Source organism: Cynocephalus volans, chromosome 5 (assembly GCF_027409185.1).
Source record: "Cynocephalus volans isolate mCynVol1 chromosome 5, mCynVol1.pri, whole genome shotgun sequence".
Taxonomy (NCBI): domain Eukaryota; kingdom Metazoa; phylum Chordata; class Mammalia; order Dermoptera; family Cynocephalidae; genus Cynocephalus; species Cynocephalus volans.
The window spans coordinates 80380260-80399601 of record NC_084464.1 but is presented as its reverse complement, the minus strand read 5'-3'; the positions used below and the strand labels follow the sequence as shown (position 1 = coordinate 80399601).

General features: G+C 35.7%; 1 protein-coding gene across 1 annotated transcript in view; it reads left to right on the top strand.

The window, feature by feature from the left end:
- Positions 1–1198: 1198 nt before the first annotated feature.
- Positions 1199–19342, top strand: part of COL12A1 (collagen type XII alpha 1 chain) — a 106812-nt gene continuing 88668 nt past the window's right edge. The window contains exons 1-10 of the mRNA XM_063096287.1: positions 1199–1271; positions 8115–8231; positions 10095–10238; positions 10655–10714; positions 12618–12881; positions 13057–13221; positions 13896–14069; positions 16071–16361; positions 16554–17156; positions 18347–18619. Of these exons, the coding sequence (XP_062952357.1) occupies positions 1199–1271; positions 8115–8231; positions 10095–10238; positions 10655–10714; positions 12618–12881; positions 13057–13221; positions 13896–14069; positions 16071–16361; positions 16554–17156; positions 18347–18619 (2164 nt within the window). The remainder of the gene's footprint in view (positions 1272–8114; positions 8232–10094; positions 10239–10654; positions 10715–12617; positions 12882–13056; positions 13222–13895; positions 14070–16070; positions 16362–16553; positions 17157–18346; positions 18620–19342) is intronic.

The window sequence follows — 19342 nt, the reverse complement described above, 5'->3', positions numbered from 1 at the left end:
TGTGCCAATAATTTGGAAAGGCATGGTTGTAGATCGTCAGTTTCTTTTCTCAAAGAGGGCTCGACCTTTGGCTCGTTTTTTGGATTCCCAAGCACCGCAGTCCCCCAACACCCTCCATTTTTCTTGAGGCCTTGACTGTTGCCTTACAATAACTTATGTACCTCACAATCAACTCTCTTTTTATGTTTTGCCACTGGCAGCTTTGCTGTTAGCTTTTGTCTTTGGATTAGACCTTAGAACATTTTCGGAGATTCCATTCTGCGGGCAATGATCAAGCACCTACTGTATGCTAGAAACCATAAAAGATGACTAAGCCTCTTTGTCTTTAAGGAGTTAATAGTACAGTTACAGAATTAGGAAAAATCGGAACAGAACATATTCTTCTCTGGAGCATATATACCTGTAATCTTCCAGGATAAACAAACAGTTAAATGCAAATATTAATTATTACTGAGAATTTTCATTAAAAAATATAGTGCAAAGACAGACAAGGGTGTTTTGCATCTTGTATTTGCCCTGTCTCTTTTATTACGTATTTTAGAGTTGTTTTTCCCTCATTTTGGGTAAAGGATTTATCAGATGTGAAAACAAAGTTAGCAGGAGGGTCAGGTTTCGGCTGGGCCTCACATATTTCTGTATAATCCATTTCAGAACTTAAAGAGCTGCATATTTGTAGGCAGAACAAAATGAAGAAAAAAGAGTAAAAAAGGTTTATTACACTTTTCCAAATTACCCTGAGACCACTAAAATACAGTTACCTAAAGAGTTCAGCAGCTAGGAAAAAGCAGCCAAATAAAATCCCCAGCTGGAAGAGACATTTAGTTGAATTAGGGATAAAACAGCCTCTGAATTAGCCATCACCCAGGCAGGATGAAGTCATGTGGGGGCTGGTATGGCCTTTACCAGGGATGCTAAGCAGGGCCAGTCTCCAGGAAAACAGGACTCTCTTTAAACTCGAACTCCCTCTTAGTGCCATGATTAAACTTCTGTAGATGAACTTGACTTAACATTGCTCCACAATAGGCCCTTTATATGCTGGGCTGAGCCTTGTGATTATTAAGGCAGATCTGGTCGGGTTCTGCACTGGGTTCAGGCTCCAGTTCTAACCTGGTTCCAGGCCTGCCCAGACCCGGTTCTGATGCGGTCACTGCTTCCTCCCGCAGATCCCTTCATGAGGCTGTGAACTTGCAGGCCAAGCATGTGGACCAGGCTTCCCCCAGCGCTCGCCGCCCTGGGCGCGGCCCTGCTCCTGTCTTCTATTGAGGCAGAAGGTAAAAGGCTCTTCTTTCTCCCTCCCCAAGCGACAATGCAGAATTTGAGAAAAGAAAAACAAATCTTTCTTGCCCTATTGCTTGCTCTGTTTTCCTTGCACTTTGTGCTTTCTCCGGTGATTTCTCTCCTGAGAAACGCCCCCTTCTCCTGAAGTTTGTCCATTTCCCTGCTCTCGGGTCCAGCTCTTTCGTATCGTGCTTAATCCATTTCATACAGTGCTGTGTGGTCTCCTTGTACTTGTCTCTGCGGTGTGCTGTCCACACTGCCACCTACACTGCCGTTTTTCAAGAGGATTAGCTGCCCTGGAGGGGGCGACGGCTGCACCCAGCTCTATCAACAGGACACCTCCGGGTGGTACCCAGGAGCCCCGCAGCGCGAGCTCGCTCGCTTGGCTGGTCACCACCTGGCTCGGGGTTGCGACCTTGGTGACAGCACTAAATAAAAGACTCCAACAGCGCCGGCTCTGCGCGTCTGTGTGTTTTGTGGGGAGCTCGGTCGGCTAGGTGGAACGGTGCAGGCAGATGAGCCAGCAGCCAGACCGCCCGGGGAGGGGTGGCAAGCAGAGATCGGGGGCACGGTTGTACTCGGGTGAACTAGGGTCGCTGCTGTCTTTGGCTTGTTCGCGGGTTTCCGAGGCGCGTGGCCCTGACCAGCCCAGCTCGGAGAGGTTGGGTCTGGGCCAAGGTTCCCAGCCCCGGAAGCGAGCGCGCGCCAGAAGAGCCTGGCACCACCTCCGGCGTCCTGCCCCGGCCCTCTCGTGGAGAGCCCGGCGCGTCTGACCTTCGCGCCGAGGCGGTCGGGGGCTCTCAGAAGGATCCGTGTGGCCCCGCCCTCTAGAAAACGAAGGGCTTTTGTTAGATTTTCAGCCTCCTTTTATTCTTTTTGTTGTGTGCATTTGATGCCTTAATTTCTCGGCATTCACTGAACAGGCCATTTCTGTATATTAACCCCATGGGGGCTTCTGTGTTCCCTCAATTATCACTGGAGACCTGACAAACTAGTTTCATTATTTTGCAAGGTAAATGGGGTAATGTCATAAAAGACATCTTAATTTTTTTTTTCTTACTTTTTTTAAAATAAAGAAAGGCCCCTGGTGAAGTTAAGGGAGAAAAGACATACTTCAGCATGTGACAGTTGTGTAAATTCCAGGGTAGTTTTGCTTTTTTAGAAGTTGTGAGACGGTTGGGCTGTCATGACAACGCTGAGGATTTCAAAAACTTTCTATGGTGTTTAATTTTCTGCTTGAAGACTGCAGGTACAAAAAATTAAGATTAGGAAAAGCAGAGTGTCTCCAAAATGTATGACATGTTTAGAAAAGTTACAAACTTGCTGGCTGTTCTTTCCTGATTAATATTTTGTGAATGTGCAGGCTTTTGAGAGTGGCCTCTGTGAAGTAATATTCAGATGAGGTTGCCTTTAATGTTCCTTTCTATGTCGTTGTTAGGAAGGAATTTTACTTGAGGAACTTTTGGAAGCCCTACTAAAGATATTTTTAGATAATTCACTGAAGAGGCCCATTTATTGCTCATTAAGAAAATAGTTATTTGAAAATCAGAAAGATTTGAGAATTCTTAGGAAAGAATTATGTTGGAAATGATGTAAGTGGAAAAAATCAATTCTGAATTGGGTAATGACTGGTTAGCAAAGTTCACTTAAAAAGAACATTTTACTATCTATGTTTCTGCTTGTTTCTATATTTTTCATATTTTATCTTTTTAATTGGTATTTATTTTCCATATGGTACAGTTTTCTCTTTTGCTTTCTTAAACTGTGTCTTTTCTTGTCGCCCACTTTATTAGGCCAGAATTTAATAATTATATTTTAATAGGATTCATTTTTTTGGCCTTATTCTTTAGTTTGGCACTGTCAAATAGAAATATAAAATGAGCTGCAAAAGCAAGGCACATATGTAACTTAAAATTTTCTGGTAGTCACATTAAAAAGGGGAAAAGAAACAGGAGAAATTAATTTTTATAATACATTTTATTTAAATCAATATAAAAATTATTAGCAAGGTATTTTACATTTTTGTACAAAGTGTTTGAAATTGGGTGTGTATTTTATACTTGCAGCACATTTTATTTTGGACTGGCCACATTTCAAGTGCTTGATAGCCATACATGGCTGGCTGCTCCCATGTTGGACAGCACAGGTCTGGTGTTAACTACCCACTAAGTGGACCCAGGAGCCTGTGAAGGGCTAACAAAATTTGTGGCCAAAGCACTTCTGGGGACAATGAGCTGGAAACAGAATTTTTTTGTAGTATTTTTGTTGGGGTCATTTCAAAACTTCAACCTGCAACTCTGTTTAGTACTAAGACATTTTGATCTTAGTCCTAAAGTAGACATAGTTACTTTCCTTTCCCTTTCGTGCCTGATACTTGTACTCTTATATTCATACTATTTTCTCACCATTTTCTATTAATTTTTTATAGATTGAAAACCCAATACTTTTAAAAAATATTAATAAAAATGTTTTGGCATTCATTCTTAGCATTTCTCCTTTTTCCTACTGGTACCATTTTTGTCCTGTTGCTTTTCTTTTGCCTAACTGTATAAGGAGCTATATTTTTCATACTATGGTATCTTGCCCTATAGAATTAAAGGTGAAAATGACCTTTTTATGTCTTCAGTTTTTATTTTTAGCAACAGCATGATCTTAATCACTCTTATAACTTGGCCATTGCTCTCTATGGTCTAGAATGTGTGAATTATTTTTGGTTCATGTATTATATAGTATGTTAATTAACCTTTAGATAGTTTCACACTTTGCATTTTAAGGTTAATGGCTTGTATTCCCCGAGAATTGGACACATTTCTAATTAATCTAGGATTTGGATTTACACAAGTTTTGTGAAAACATTTATTTCTATAATCTTATGCCTAATGTATAACAGAAATTTCAAATTACAGGAGAATTTAGAAATTACCTATTCTAATTGTCTCATTTTCCAAATGAGAAAATGAGGCCCAAAGAGACTGAATAACTTGGTCACCTGTTACAGTTACTTAAGTCAAAGCACAGACAAGACCCAGGTCTTCTAGTCTAAGTTTAATGCTGGTTTGGCAACACGGTGCTTTCTTTTTGCTTGACAACTGGTTGACCCAGTCAGTTTAATGAGAGGACACATTTTGCATTATGTACAAAATAATCTATTGCTTGTCTGAAATACTAACTTTTAAACTTTATGTTTGATATCTTGCAAACAGAAATGAAATGAATTTCTATGTCATCCAAAGATCATTACATTTATACTAACATTGCATGGAAAACATAAATTGATGCCTGTCAAATATAGTAAACTCATCACACTTTGCACACTTCTAAAAGTTTCTACCATTCAGGTAATATCCTTTCCAGTGTCACTATGACAGATATCAGCCTAATTCAAGATAATATTTTAGTAGTGGATTCTCAGCTTTGCTTTATCTAACACAGTATATATACTTACCAAAACTTATTAGACTCTTCTCCTCCCACTTCTACATCTTTCCATCCATCTATCCATCTATCCTTCTGTTCACTCATTTCTGCTGCTGCTGGCAAATTGTTGGGCATTTGCCCTAATGAAGAAAAAAATAGCTTTCTTTGTATTATATATCAAGACAGACACCTTATTTTTAAAATTGCTTGAGTAAGCATGTAAAGTTAATGAACCAGATTCAATTTATATCTGAATTGGAGATATCTGAGTACCACATGTTTATTATTGACCAGGCATTATTTTTTCTTCCAATAATGGTTTTTCATAGAGTAGAAAAATATATATGTATATATTAATAGGCAACTACATATAAATATTGGTTTCTAAATTTAAATTCTGACTGAAATACTTCTTCTTTTTTATATTTAATCTAATATAGTAGAAAACTATTCTTTGGAGTCAGACCATGGGATGAAAATGTTGCTGCCTGTTTGCTGTGCTAACCTTTCTGAATTTCACTGACTCATCACAGAGATAATAAGGCCACCTCAGGGTTGTTATAAGTAAGAAAAGAGACAGTATAGTTGTACAAAGTGACTAACTCTCTGCCTATCACCTAGAAGACAGTCAGCAAATGTTAGCTATTATGATCATTCCTAAAATTTTCTAAATCCTGCCTATTTATATAATGAAAATCTCATCAGAATAAGGCTTTCATAGCAAAGCATTTTGATAACAAAAAGCATTATTCATAAATTGAAATTAAACTACTAGAGTTACAAATACATACAATTTTAGTCTCTTTACTATCAGTATTCAGACTTTATTAATAAACAAGGGTACTTCAAAAAGTTTGTAGAAAGATTCATATTATCTTTCAATTTTATTTTTCCATAAACTTCATGAAGTACCCTTGTATATCAGATTGTTGTTTTTTATAATTTTAGTTCTGTTTCTCTTGGTTCAGATTCTTATTCTATTGAACCATGGCTCTTTGCAATTTAATCCATATATAGCTAGCTCCTATTTGAAATAGTCTGGCATCAGCATTGTTTTAGGCAACACCTAGACTCTGGGATGATGCAATGGTGGTTGTGAATTATTTTGATGTAAAAGAAAGATTTCAACTTTAATAAAAGTACATTTTTGCATTGATTTAAGTTGACATGGGTCCCACACTCACACCTGCTTTATCATTTTTACATGAAACAGACAAACAAATATATAAATGGAATGGCAAGCCTGAAAGGTTGTACATGTGATAAAACCAGCAAAAAGAAAAGCAGAGTGGGCTCTCTTTTGTACACATGCTGGTCGGCCATTCTTTCCTAATTTTGTTTCCCAAGTACCACATCTGAGTTTCTATGAACACCTTAAATCTTCTGAAATGTTAAAGACTTTTCCCCACAGTCAATTTTTCAGTTTATCTGGAATCCTGGTCATTTGGATATCAACAAGGTGGGCAGCTGCTGCCCTTCAGCAGTTTTAACCTAATGTCTGCTGCTTCAGGTCAATTTCCTTCCAAGGTTGGTGGTACTGTTTTTCCATGTACTGATTTTTTTTAAAGCATGCTCAGGCCAGTTGTGTCTGCCTTTGCATTAAATTTGTCCTGAGCCATTGCTATTGGAACAATATTTTATAATGATATTCTTAATACCTATTGTCCCATTAACATCTGTTGCATGTTTGTAATACTAAGTGATGCGTGTAGCTCAACCTTGAAAATATGATTATGGACAAAAGAATGCTGAATAATTAAACTATGCACGTAAATTAATAGTCTAATCTCACTGCCTGTGTATGGATAGTAACAAAATAACATTCATTCCAGTACTACTGTATCCAATAAAAATAAGAAGCCATCTCCTACAGTTGGAGGCGGTAGTTCATTAAAGCAAATCTTTGCTTAATTTGTTTTATTTCCATTAAAACATGCCATTAATATTACATAAATCCCTAACCCTAGTTAAATTCTATGACTCATGTCTCAAAGCTACTACTGTATTTCAATTGACCTGTATAAAAACCCAAAAGGATATTTTAATTTCTCAAAACAAATGCAAAAATTCTGACTCACGAGGAATACTTTGACTAAACCATTTTAAGAAGAGTATGGCTGAAAGTCATTTTACTTTGTTGACTTGCTTCAAGAGTAATAATTTTTAATGCATCGACCATGCACTGACAGTGAGTCAGTACAATGCTGCATGATGAGGCATGAACATTGTAGAGAGAATATCATTATAAAATATTTTGGAAACGTCTTTGTGTAATGACTATTGTACATGGAGGCTTTCGTTCATTGTGGGAAACTAAAAACAAGTCAGCATTTCATTGACACATGCATGATGCTGTACAGTTTTGTATGTAAACTATTCTTTTCTGTAATTTTCAGTTATTCCTTTCATTGACTTCTCCAAGTTTTTACGCACAGTCATGTCTTCAGATTGCTGATCTTTCTTTACTGTTTTCTTTAAGTTCTATAAATAAATGTCCATAAATATACATTGATGTTGTCTTTTCATAATTAACCATGTTTTGTAAAGGACCATACTGGCATTTTAATTTAAAATGCTATTTCTAGTATGGAGTATACCTGCTGCAAAGGAAATAACAGTGTTGGTTTACACCTTGGAAACATACAGCAAGTTGGTGTAAACAGGCAGAATATTCATTTTATAAACATCTGTAAAATCACTGTTTATATACTTATAAATTATTAACATCCTTTATTATTTTTTTGAACATTTGTCCATATGGATATGAATATACATTTAAATGTATATTTCCTTGTGAGACATAACCAAATTTCCATTATTCCTCTTTTTCATTAAAGTACATTTTTCATCTCTGCCACAGATTGAGATTTATCAAATAATAATTAATAATAAGGCAACAATGCAGAGAATGAATTAAAAACGTCATTGATTTTCTTCCACATTATGGAAAAAAAAGTATTATATCAATGTTTGAAATTCACTTCTATGGTTGTAAGCAGGTTGTGATTTGGCATGCTTGTTCAAAATGCACTCAGCATGTATTGAAATTCCTTTAATTGTTATGTGAATTGTTTGCATATGTGGTTATTATATGTGATTCCATTGTACTTGTATGTACTTGTATCCAAATATGTTTCTATTATGCTTGATTTTGCTGGCCATTCTTGAATGACCTAGCAACTCAAGAATCAAAAGTGTTTTGTGCTGTCTTTTGTAATATGTATACTCTCTGATGTTTTGTCATATCTTGTCACCTTTTAATTTTATTCTTATCCAACAAGATATATTTTATATTTGTTGGAAACAAATTTATGCAAAGACAATTTTAGTAAGCTTTGCTGAGCACAATTCTTTATTAATTAAGTTGACCATTTTGTGACATTGGAAAATGCAAATAATATCAACTCTCTCTTTTGCAGTTGACCCACCTTCAGACTTGAATTTTAAAATTATAGATGAAAATACTGTTCATATGTCATGGGCAAGACCAGTTGATCCAATTGTGGGTTACAGAATAACAGTGGACCCTACAACAGGTAAGTTTGAGATGTTGAGGTTTTAGGACAGAGATGTAAAGATGATATAATCTGATCTCCTTCCCTCTTCCCATTTCATCATAAAGCAGCCAAAACTTAGAAAGCCTGATGGATTTTGTCAGTGTCACCAGATATTTGGTGATTTTCTCTAGATTTCCAGTATAATACCCATTGTTACATTTTTATGGTGTTGAGCTAAAAATGGACCCTTTTTTTTTTAACCTGATGAGAATATTGCTAATAATCTTTGATTTTATAAAACAGGTTTCTCATTTCTTGGCATTCTTCTTGAATTTACTTAATCTTTTCAACATTTAGAGTGTCAAGTGATGAAATGAGTTATGTTATGCCTTACCCAGTGTCCTACATGTTTCAGTACTCAGAAAATGTTAATCTGGGAAAATGGTGAGCTACTATGATGGGAGACAGGAATATACTTTGGCTAGGTGGATTCTGTAGATATTAGGCTGCATCCTTGGAAAACAAAACAAAACAAAACTGGTTTTGGTTGTTCTTAAGCATTATCTTTAGTGTTAATTATGTTGCTCAAGTGTGGAGAACCAATCTTCGTTGACTAATTTTTAGTCATAAAATGGAACTGGGAAATAATCATTTCTGCTGACACTGGTCAAGTGGTAGGAAGAAGTATTGATTAGCGGACAGTAGAGAGTAGAGGTGGATGCTGCCAACATAACTTATCACTAGAGCTGTATTCCCATATCTTACAGCCTTTAAATATAGCAGTGATTTTAAATGTTGATTTATCAGGTTTTTTGGTTGGGGCGGTGCTGGCCAGTATGGGGATCTGAATGGGAAATTTTTAAAACTGTGATCTGAGAACTTAAAAGGGCCTGTAAAGAGTTTATTTTTTTCTCTTTGAATCTTTTCTTCCCAAATATATTTGCATTTAACTCATTCATTCGAAAGCATGAAAGTGGTTCAAATAGGGTCCATCCAGTTTCCAGATGTTGGGAATTATGGAATCTCAACATTTCAAAAACTGGCACTGAGACCACCCAGCCCAGCAGAGCCTCAATGTCTTGAAGTACTCTGGGGGTCCTGGTTTGTTCTGCATGTTCCACAAGTAAAACAAGAACATTTATCAGGGTTCTGTTATACCTGTTATCTTTTCTAATTATTTATGTTTTGATGAAAATTTAATACAGTTAAAAATATTAACAGACACTTAGTCCCTAGAAACTATCATGTTTTCCAATTGGATTGAGAATTAACAGAATCTAGAAGGAAATATATATTGTCAATACATAAGTAAACACTCAGTACACCATACCTTGAAATGTTTGATACTTAGTTAAGCCAACTCAGAGGACTGTGGTTATCCACTAAGGTAGCAACCATCTGAATGTGGAAGATGCATTGCTTCCACACAGATTCTTTCCCACTAGAGGTTAATTTTAACCTATAACATTTGTCTTCCTTGAATTTATTTTCATCACTTCTTTCTCTCTCTCTGCTCTCCTCTAAGGCATAGTTTAAAATTAAACTATTTTCTGCTTTATATCTCTATGAAAATTTTATCTACCATTAGTCTTCAAAAACAATGGGGGATTTTTTGGTATGATATTCTGGTATGCCTTTAATCTAGAAAAATCCTGAGCTCTCAAAAAAGTGTTGAATATGATTGTAACCGGTAAAGGCAATGCCAGTGTATTTATTGAATTTCTAAAATTCAAAGTTTTAGTTTTGAAAGACAGAAAAAAATAATGTTTTGATGTCCTGAAAAAATGTACATATATAAGTATTTTTCAGATTTTGAGTACATCTGGGTATTACAATATATTATGTTATGCTATACATGAAAAATGTTTAATTGCATTCATATTTTCCTTTCTATATTTCCAGATGGGCCAACTAAAGAATTTACCCTTGCAGCTAGTACCACTGAAACTTTATTATCAGACCTTATACCTGAAGTAGAGTATGTGGTGACAATAACTTCATATGATGAAGTAGAAGAAAGTGTTCCAGTTATAGGCCAACTAACAAGTAAGCACATGTATAAATTCAAGTATTTCCGTACTTTTTATTTTGCAGAAGATTTTTCCAGCTTCAAATTTAATCTCTTATTATACAGTTAATTTATATCAATATTAGCTATTTTTTCTGTGACCTTAGTTATTGGTGGATGTAAATAATTCATTCCTGAGTTATTCCTGGAAGCAGCAGGAATGTTATGAATGAAAAGTATTAAAAATGTTAAACTTTGCTAGACAACAATGTTGTCTAAAATCTCACTAAAAGTAATTTATTTGCAAGGGGATGCTTATTTGGCAGTATTCTCTGACCAGCCTGGCATGAACTATACATTTGAATGACAATAGCAAAAGGCAACACATTTATTCTCTTTTTAGGAAATATTTTTGGGGTTCATTTTATTTTGTAATAATTAGATTTTGACTCAGTTCAAACAGGTGGTCCGACAAAGCCAGGGGAAAAGAAGCCTGGAAAAACAGAGATACAAAGTGAGTGTTTCTCTTAATATTTTTGCCTGGATGTGTAGAAGTCATAAGCACAGTATATGGTATATGTTCCAATTATATACATAGATTAATGATATTCCTATATTAATTTCTATAAGCTTTATCTGCAAGGAGCACAGAGAAAATAAGAGTAGTGTATAACTAAGCAGTTACAGTATCTAAATTATGACTTTCTAGCCAATTTTTCATTCTATTTACTAAATATTCTTTTTAATGGAAGTGTTTTGAATTTTTGTGTGCCCAAACTTTCTTGCAAAATTTTGGCAGCAGGTAAAAAACGAAGCTTACCACCGGACTCAACTAATTTCTTGAAGATAAAGTGATAGAAATAGGTGGTACTTATGGATATATGAGAAATACAATCGAGCACGAGACAGATGCCCTCAGTTAGGGTTCGAAGCAATTCAGTTGCCATTAAAATACATTTCTAAGTCTATGTGTATGTTATGCTCAGTGCCAGGGTATTTACACGGCCTTAGTTGAAGGCAGTTGTAACCTTTTCCAGATTCTCTGTAAGACATCTCTGTTAAATTGGTGCATTTGTGGTCAGATAAAAGCAGTTTTATTTAGTCTAAGTTTTGCAGTTATTAGCCTCCTTTTGTCTTATACCACTTTGTATGACATATGGAGATGGACTCTTAACGGGTTTCTTGGATTTCAGATTTTGACACCTTGTAAAAGGTGGATTTATGACACAGAATGACACTAAAAAATTATAAACACAGAGCCCTCTTTATCTGGAAGTTTCCCTCCAGATCACTGTTTATCATTCTTTCATATGTCTAATAATCTGAAGTGAGGTTTATAGTATACAGTTATAACGCTAATATTTTTCCCAAACCATCAATATTTATTTTAAATCAAAGCATTTTGCCAGGTATTGACTTTTAATAGACTTAAATTGGCCTATTAAATAGTGTGCAAAAATTATTTAAGCATGCAATTTATACTTGGCTTGCAAAATTTTCCAGGACCCTTTTCTCCTCTTCCTAGCCAAACACTTTTTATATTATAAACCAGCTGACTGTAAGGACAAAAACATCTTCAGAAAATTCACTCAGTATTGCCTTACAAATACAGGTTTTCTTGAAAACTAACTCCCTACCACAGACAGAAGGAAAGATATTATATTCAGTTATAAAAGCCAATTGCTGTATTTTAGTAATGTAAGGATACCAAGTAATTTTTTTTACTTTTGTTTCCCCTCTTTGTTTAATAAAAGTAGGTTTTAGTTGTCAAATTTAAATGTACTGATAGTTAGGACAAGATATTTTGGCTAGTTTGCATCATTTTATGCTTGTTTTTACTTGTGTTAGACTCCGTTGACGGTCTAGACTAGCACTATTGCAAACTTTAGACAATTATATTGAAAAATGCAGGAGAATTTGCTTTTTTCCTCAACTGCATTTGCTTGAATGGTTCAGCAATTATTTTGTATTTATTTGTTGATAAATACCAAGGAATGAAAACACTTGGCTTACATTTCTTTTTTGTCTCCCAGATGTTTTATATATTTTTTACTGGGAAAGAAGAGTAAGGATGTAGTTTATAAAAGTAGATAGGTTCATAGCATAAATATTTGGATTGTATTCTCCTGGAGAGAGGTCATATATCTATTTATTTCATCTTGCATAATGTCTTATATGGCAATTTAAAGACATTTAGTTCCATAAATGCATGTTGATGAAGGCACTGAAAATGCTTCTATGTGTGCTAATAAAATTTTATATTCTTTTGTGCATGTGGGGGAAAAACAATGGGTGAATAAATTTTAATGAACAGAGTGATTTAAGGAGCCAGCATTTTTGCAATGTTAGCTTATATTTCTTAATGATGGGTTGATTTAATAATGCATCATTTAAAAAATATATCGAATGTATTTCAGAATGCTCTGTCAGTGCCTGGACTGATTTAGTTTTCCTTGTGGATGGCTCGTGGAGTGTGGGAAGAAATAATTTCAAGTACATTTTAGACTTTATTGCTGCTCTTGTGTCTGCTTTTGATATTGGGGAAGAGAAGACAAGAGTTGGAGTTATTCAGTACAGCTCTGATACCAGGACTGAATTTAACTTAAATCAGTACTACCAAAGGGATGAGCTTCTTGCTGCAATTAAAAAAATCCCGTATAAAGGTGGCAACACAATGACAGGTATGTTTTACAGATTTTGTTTTTGTTTAAAATAAATGAAATGTTTGTTTCAGAAAGAAATTAAGTATTACACGATTATCATATATTAAATGATTTTGAAATGAATCACTTAGTTTTTGACTTTGGCAGAATTATGTAGTACAGAGTGAATAAACATGCTTCTTTTTCCCTTCAGGGGATGCCATTGATTACTTAGTTAAAAATACTTTCACGGAATCTGCCGGAGCAAGAGTTGGTTTTCCTAAAGTGGCAATTATTATTACGGATGGCAAATCTCAGGACGAAGTGGAAATTCCAGCAAGAGAGCTTCGAAATGTTGGGGTTGAAGTTTTCTCTTTGGGTAAGTTAAGTATGGCTACTTACTTTCATTTTAGAACTACTTCAGTACACTTAATGCTAAGGAAGATGAAAGATTGATTCCTCAAGGAAGGATGCTGTGAGAAGTGTTTACTGCACTGTATAGGGTAGTATTAAGCTAAATTGTCTTTGAGTAAAAATTCTGCTTTTCTGTTTCCTTCATATAACTCCCTTAGCGCATGCATTAAGTGAGGTGGTGTTTACATTGTTTGTCAGTGCTCTACTTTTCAAAGAATGCTGGGCCAGTGATTCTAGTAAAGATCTTCCTTGTATTATCATGAAGCATTTTTTTATCTGTTTCCTATATTATGTTATACTTGAAGAATTGAGAGGGCTCCAGGTCATTCAGAACTCTGGAAGAAACAAGTATTTAGCTATACAGATGGCAGAGACAAATGAAGGCATGGTTGGGATGGGAGCCCACTGTATTTTACTAACCATTTGTTTTTCTTTTTTGGCTGGCCACTTTATGTGAAATTGTAAAATGCCTTTGTCATCTGAACAGTTGCACATTCATTATGAAGCAAAACAATTCTGGCTTATGACTTAATAAGGATTTGAAAATGTCTTCATTGTGAAAGACAGACAACAAAGAACTTCTCCAAGTTGGCCAGCACATTTCCCATTTCAGTATATCCTTGTCCTTTTGTTTTTAAGGCATTAAAGCTGCAGATGCAAAAGAGCTCAAACTAATTGCCTCCACACCTTCACTAAACCATGTTTTCAATGTGGCCAACTTTGATGCAATTGTGGATATTCAGAATGAGATCATCTCCCAGGTGTGCTCAGGTGTTGATGAACAACTTGGTGAATTGGTTAGTGGAGAAGAAGGTGAGTGGTTTGTTGGTTGAAGTGTTCCCCATGTGTTAGTCTTTTCCATTATTTGATAGCATTTATAGCTTTCCAGGTATCCTAGAAGTAGATGTATTTACTTAAACATATCCTGTGGTGATTCTCCAACTATACCGTTTCTCTTGTTATTCAGTAACTCAGCTTGTTGATACCAGTTGTATTGTTTCCCCCCCTCAGTGGTACATTCAATAAAATTATTTATATCATTGTAAAGTTCTTAAAAAAGTTTTTGGGACAAATTTTCATTTGCTCTTTTCTTTAAGACCTTTTGTACACATTGAGGGTGTGTAATCATGCTATTCTGATAACTTGCTTTAATTATCTTATACTCTGATTTAAACATTGGCAGGCTGGAGAGACATTTATTTTAGCATTCTACAACTCAACACAATAATAACTGTTTTTATCAACTGGCAAAGAACAAGGGTTTTCCATCATTGTACTCCACATGATATTTTCAGAATTTTAAAGAATGTTTCAGTCAATTAGATCCTGCCACATCTGGAAATTTTTTTCATTTCTTTTGGTTATCACTTCTGAATATGTGTGAGAAAGAAAGGACATTTCAGATGTTTCATAGCAACCTTTTGAACATTAAAGGCACAATTCTAAGCCTTTACATTTTCCACAATTGCTTTCCTCTCAGCTTGTGAATCAAGTGATTAAACATAAATTCTAAATAGCACATCTTCTATCATGTAAACCCTGATAATGTTCATTGGCCCTAATTCTGTCTCAGAACTTCTCATTACTTCATGGGCTCTGAACTTTTTTCTTTGTTTTTCTGCCTAAGGTCTGACTTTTTTGCTCTGTATTATTGTAAAATCCATCTCCCCCACCTCCACTTTCCTCTGATTACCTCTCTTTACTCAATCTTTTGAAAAGTTCTAATTCCTCACTAGGACACAGTTGCGGGTATGCAGGGGCAGGCTGAACGGTGGTTCTGCTGCTGTTGGAACCCTCCCTGTGTGGGGAGCCCCTGCTGCAGCACAGGTGTGCACACTTTTCTTCAGGGCCTTTCTCTCCTTTGCCTGACTAGCCTGAGACTCCTGCTCCCTGTACTTTCTCTGCATCACTCAAAAGGTTTGGGCAGACTTCTGGTTGGCACATCTGATGCTTCCCCTCCTACTACTTCTCACTTAAACATCATTTTTATGTGCTGCATCCTATTACCTTTTTGAGAAGGTGATGAGTAAACTGCCTGTTTTTATACACACCCCTTGCTTGATTTATGAAAAATTAGAACCGTATCTTCTGGAAGTTGATACCATTGAGAAAACTAGAATTTTGAATATTTGTCTAAAACACCTTAAAATACTTTATGTTAACTGTTAAATGAATGACTATCAAAATTTTTTAGATTATTGATATTTACGTGTCAATATGCATGTTATAAACCATTGTTTTCACTTCTGTTCGGTGGCACTATGAACATAGTTGAACTTTTTTTCTCTGAAATATGTGGGAATAAAATTGTTTAACATTAAAAAAACTTGTCATTTAAGAACTGCTAAATTCTTTCTCTTCCTTGGCATATTATAAAGTATCAAGATTACAGTTTTACTGTTACAATATTATTAAAAGAGAAAAACTTTCTAAAGAATTGAGTGAATCATCGATTTAACAGATATTTATGGAGTGCCTACTTTGGTACCTGGAGTAAAAGAAGTGAGAAATACCAAAATCAGAATAAAAATCTTGGTTCCAGAGAAGAATTAGGCATCAGATGTCTTCTCATTAATTTCTCCCAAAGACTTTCTTTTTTCATAAACTTCTCACCAATCTGACTATAAATCAGTCATTAAGTCACTTTTGGTTTGATAGGAACAGGTGGAATTGGGGGTGGGGAGGATGTTGGGTAACTTCCTGATGTATTCGTGATTACTTTGGATAAGGAGAATTGAACACTCAAACATAAAGACCTACTCAGTAGGGTTGCTTCTCGCTACTCTTAATCATTGCCTGCCTGTTACTTTTCAGTTGTTGAGCCTCCTTCAAATTTGATAGCCACAGAAGTCTCGTCAAAATACATTAAGCTAAGCTGGAGTCCATCTCCTAGCCCAGTGACTGGCTATAAAGTCCTCCTCACACCAATGACCACAGGAAGCCGACACCATGCTCTGAGTGTGGGGCCTCAGACGACCACACTCAGTATTCGTGACCTCTCAGCAGACACAGAATATCAGATCAGTGTTTCTGCCGTGAAGGGAGTGACATCCAGTGAACCTGTTTCAATAATGGAGAAGACTCAACCAATGAAAGTTCAAGTGGGTGAGTCCAATGGTTTTGGAATATGGGAACATCCACCTGACAGTATGCCCTACTGGTTCGGACTTAGTTTTAAACAAACCACTTGCAATAGTTTGCTTTTAAAGAGAATGCTTTCTAAGAAAGCCAGATATCTATATTGTAATGATTAATTCATATGTGTTGGAGTTTAATGGACTTTCTTTTTTTTTACAGAATGCTCGCGTGGCGTGGATATAAAAGCTGATATTGTGTTTTTGGTTGATGGTTCCTATAGCATTGGGATTGCAAACTTTGTTAAAGTTAGAGCCTTTTTGGAAGTTCTTGTAAAAAGTTTTGACATCTCACCAAATAGGGTTCAGATAAGTCTTGTCCAGTACAGCCGGGATCCTCATACTGAATTCTCTTTGAAAAAATTCACCAAAGTTGAAGATATACTTGAAGCAATAAACACCTTCCCCTACAGAGGAGGATCTACCAACACTGGCAAAGCAATGACGTATGTCAGAGAGAAAATATTTGTGCCTGGCAAGGGTTCAAGAAGCAATGTACCAAAGGTCATGATTCTTATTACTGATGGAAAATCATCAGATGCTTTCAGAGATCCTGCTATAAAACTAAGGAATTCAGATGTTGAAATCTTTGCAGTTGGTGTAAAGGATGCCGTTCGCTCAGAATTAGAAGCTATTGCCTCTCCTCCTGCTGAGACCCATGTGTTCACAGTGGAAGATTTTGATGCTTTTCAGAGGATATCTTTTGAACTTACCCAGTCTATCTGCCTTAGAATTGAGCAAGAATTGGCAGCTATAAAGAAGAAAGGTCAGTAGACTTTGTAGAGTAAAAGTTATCTCTTCATGAACAAAGCATTTTTGGTTCTAAAGTTGTACATAATACACTTCTTCAACTTTTTTTCATAGACAGGAGAAAGTAAATTTTCTGTTATTGGAAACTATTGAGCTTAGTTTATTTAGTTGTGAGATATGACTTTCTCCTGGGTATGGATCATGTATTTGTTGCTGAGAAAGCTGTTTACCCATAAAAGTCATGAGATGCTTCTGCTCCTAGATCTTCAAGCAGGTCTAGAAACCAGCTTTATCACATCTATTTATTATATTCAATTAAAAAAACACTTATAGAGTGTCTACTGTGTGCTGGGCACTGAGTTAGTTCCTTTGAATCAAAGATGACTAGAACATAGTCCCAGACCTTTGAATTCTTTTTATGCATTCTCTTTGCTAGATTATTTTTGGGCGTGATTCTTCACATCTGGCATTACCTTTCATCTTTTCTTCATTTGTCTAAATTCTGTTTTTCAATGTTCAGTTGAAAGTCCCATTCTTTTCATCAAGCATGCCTTAACTGTCCTAGTGCCATAGCACTTACTGTCACTTTCACTCACTCGGCATTCATGTGAACTGCTTTTTTTTGTTGTTAGTAACTTTGCATTCTCTTGTCTCTCCAATTCGATTGTATGTTCCCTGAGGATATGTAGTGTGTGTTCAACATTGTCTCTTGCTATGACTTAGTTTAATAAATACTTAGTCTAATAAATATTTTTTTGTTAGGAAAAATTCCTTTCATTACTTTGAAATATCTGTCTACCTACCATCACACGTTAATATCCAAGTTCTAGTGATAAATGGGAAAATTTTGATGGCTTATTTTAGGCCTGGTGCTATTTAAATATTCAAATTATGGGCAGGTCCATTCTATTACTGCTTTGTCCTAAAGAACCTCATAATTCAAATTAAATTTTAATTAGTCATTTAAATGGCATCAGTTAGTATTATGTATGGTCAAGGCAAATGATCAGGACCTTCTTGTAGGGCTGTAAGTGGGAGGCCTTTTCTCAATGGTCAAGAGTGAAAGATTTACTCAGTACATTGGTGTTAATGAACATCATTAGCTCAAATGAACATAAGCTATTTCAGAAACATGGAGTCATTAGATCCAGTTTTGCTTTACAGATTTAAATTTTTTAAACTATGTCTTTTTTTTTTTAAAAATAGCTTATGTGCCTCCAAGGAATCTTAGTTTTTCTGAGGTGACTTCTTACAGTTTCAAAGCCAACTGGTCTCCTGCTGGAGAAAATGTTTTTTCATATCACATCACTTACAAGGAAGCTGCTGGGGATGAAGAGGTCACGGTGGTGGAGCCAGCATCAAGCACCAGTGTTGTTCTCAGCAACCTGAAGCCAGAGACCCTCTACTTGGTCAATGTGACTGCAGAGTACGAGGACGGCTTCAGCATTCCCTTAGCCGGAGAAGAGGCCACCGAAGAAGGTGTGGTGCGGGTTTTGCCAGTGTGTTTAAAAAACTAGTAATTTATTGTACAGCTCAGAATTATGAATGCCTTTGTAAGATTTGGCATCTTTAAAATACAGCTATTCGTAAATCTTTTTAAAAAGAGCAAAAACTTTTAAGTAAAAATCCCTTGATTTACTTTGATGGATTTGAGGTTCAGACATAGAGAACTGTTAATAATTATGTAGATAACTTTTGAAATACTGCTCCATCTTTTTCTGTTCCACATTTCAGGGATGTCATATTTTAAATACCTCTAAAATTTCCTTACTTTACTTATGGAGCTGATGGCAAATGTATATTACCAAATTCTTTGTTCCTTTTTAAAAAATGTGGTAAAATACACATAAAATAAAATTTACCGTTTGACCAACTTTTAAATGTACATTTCAATGGCATTAAGTACATTAACCTTGTTGTGCTACCAGCACCACCATCCATCTCGAGAACTTGCAAAACTGAAACTCTGGACTCATTAAACAAGTAATTATTACCCATTCCCTCATTTCCCCTGCTCCTGGAAACCACCATTCTACTTTCTGTCACTATGAATTTGATTACTTGAAGTACCTCATATAAGTGAAATCACAGAGTTTTTGTTTTTTTGTGATTGGTTTATTTCACTTAGTATGATGTCTTCAAGGTTTATCCATGTTGTGAATGTGTCAGTACTTCCTTTCTTCTTAAGGCTGAATAATATTC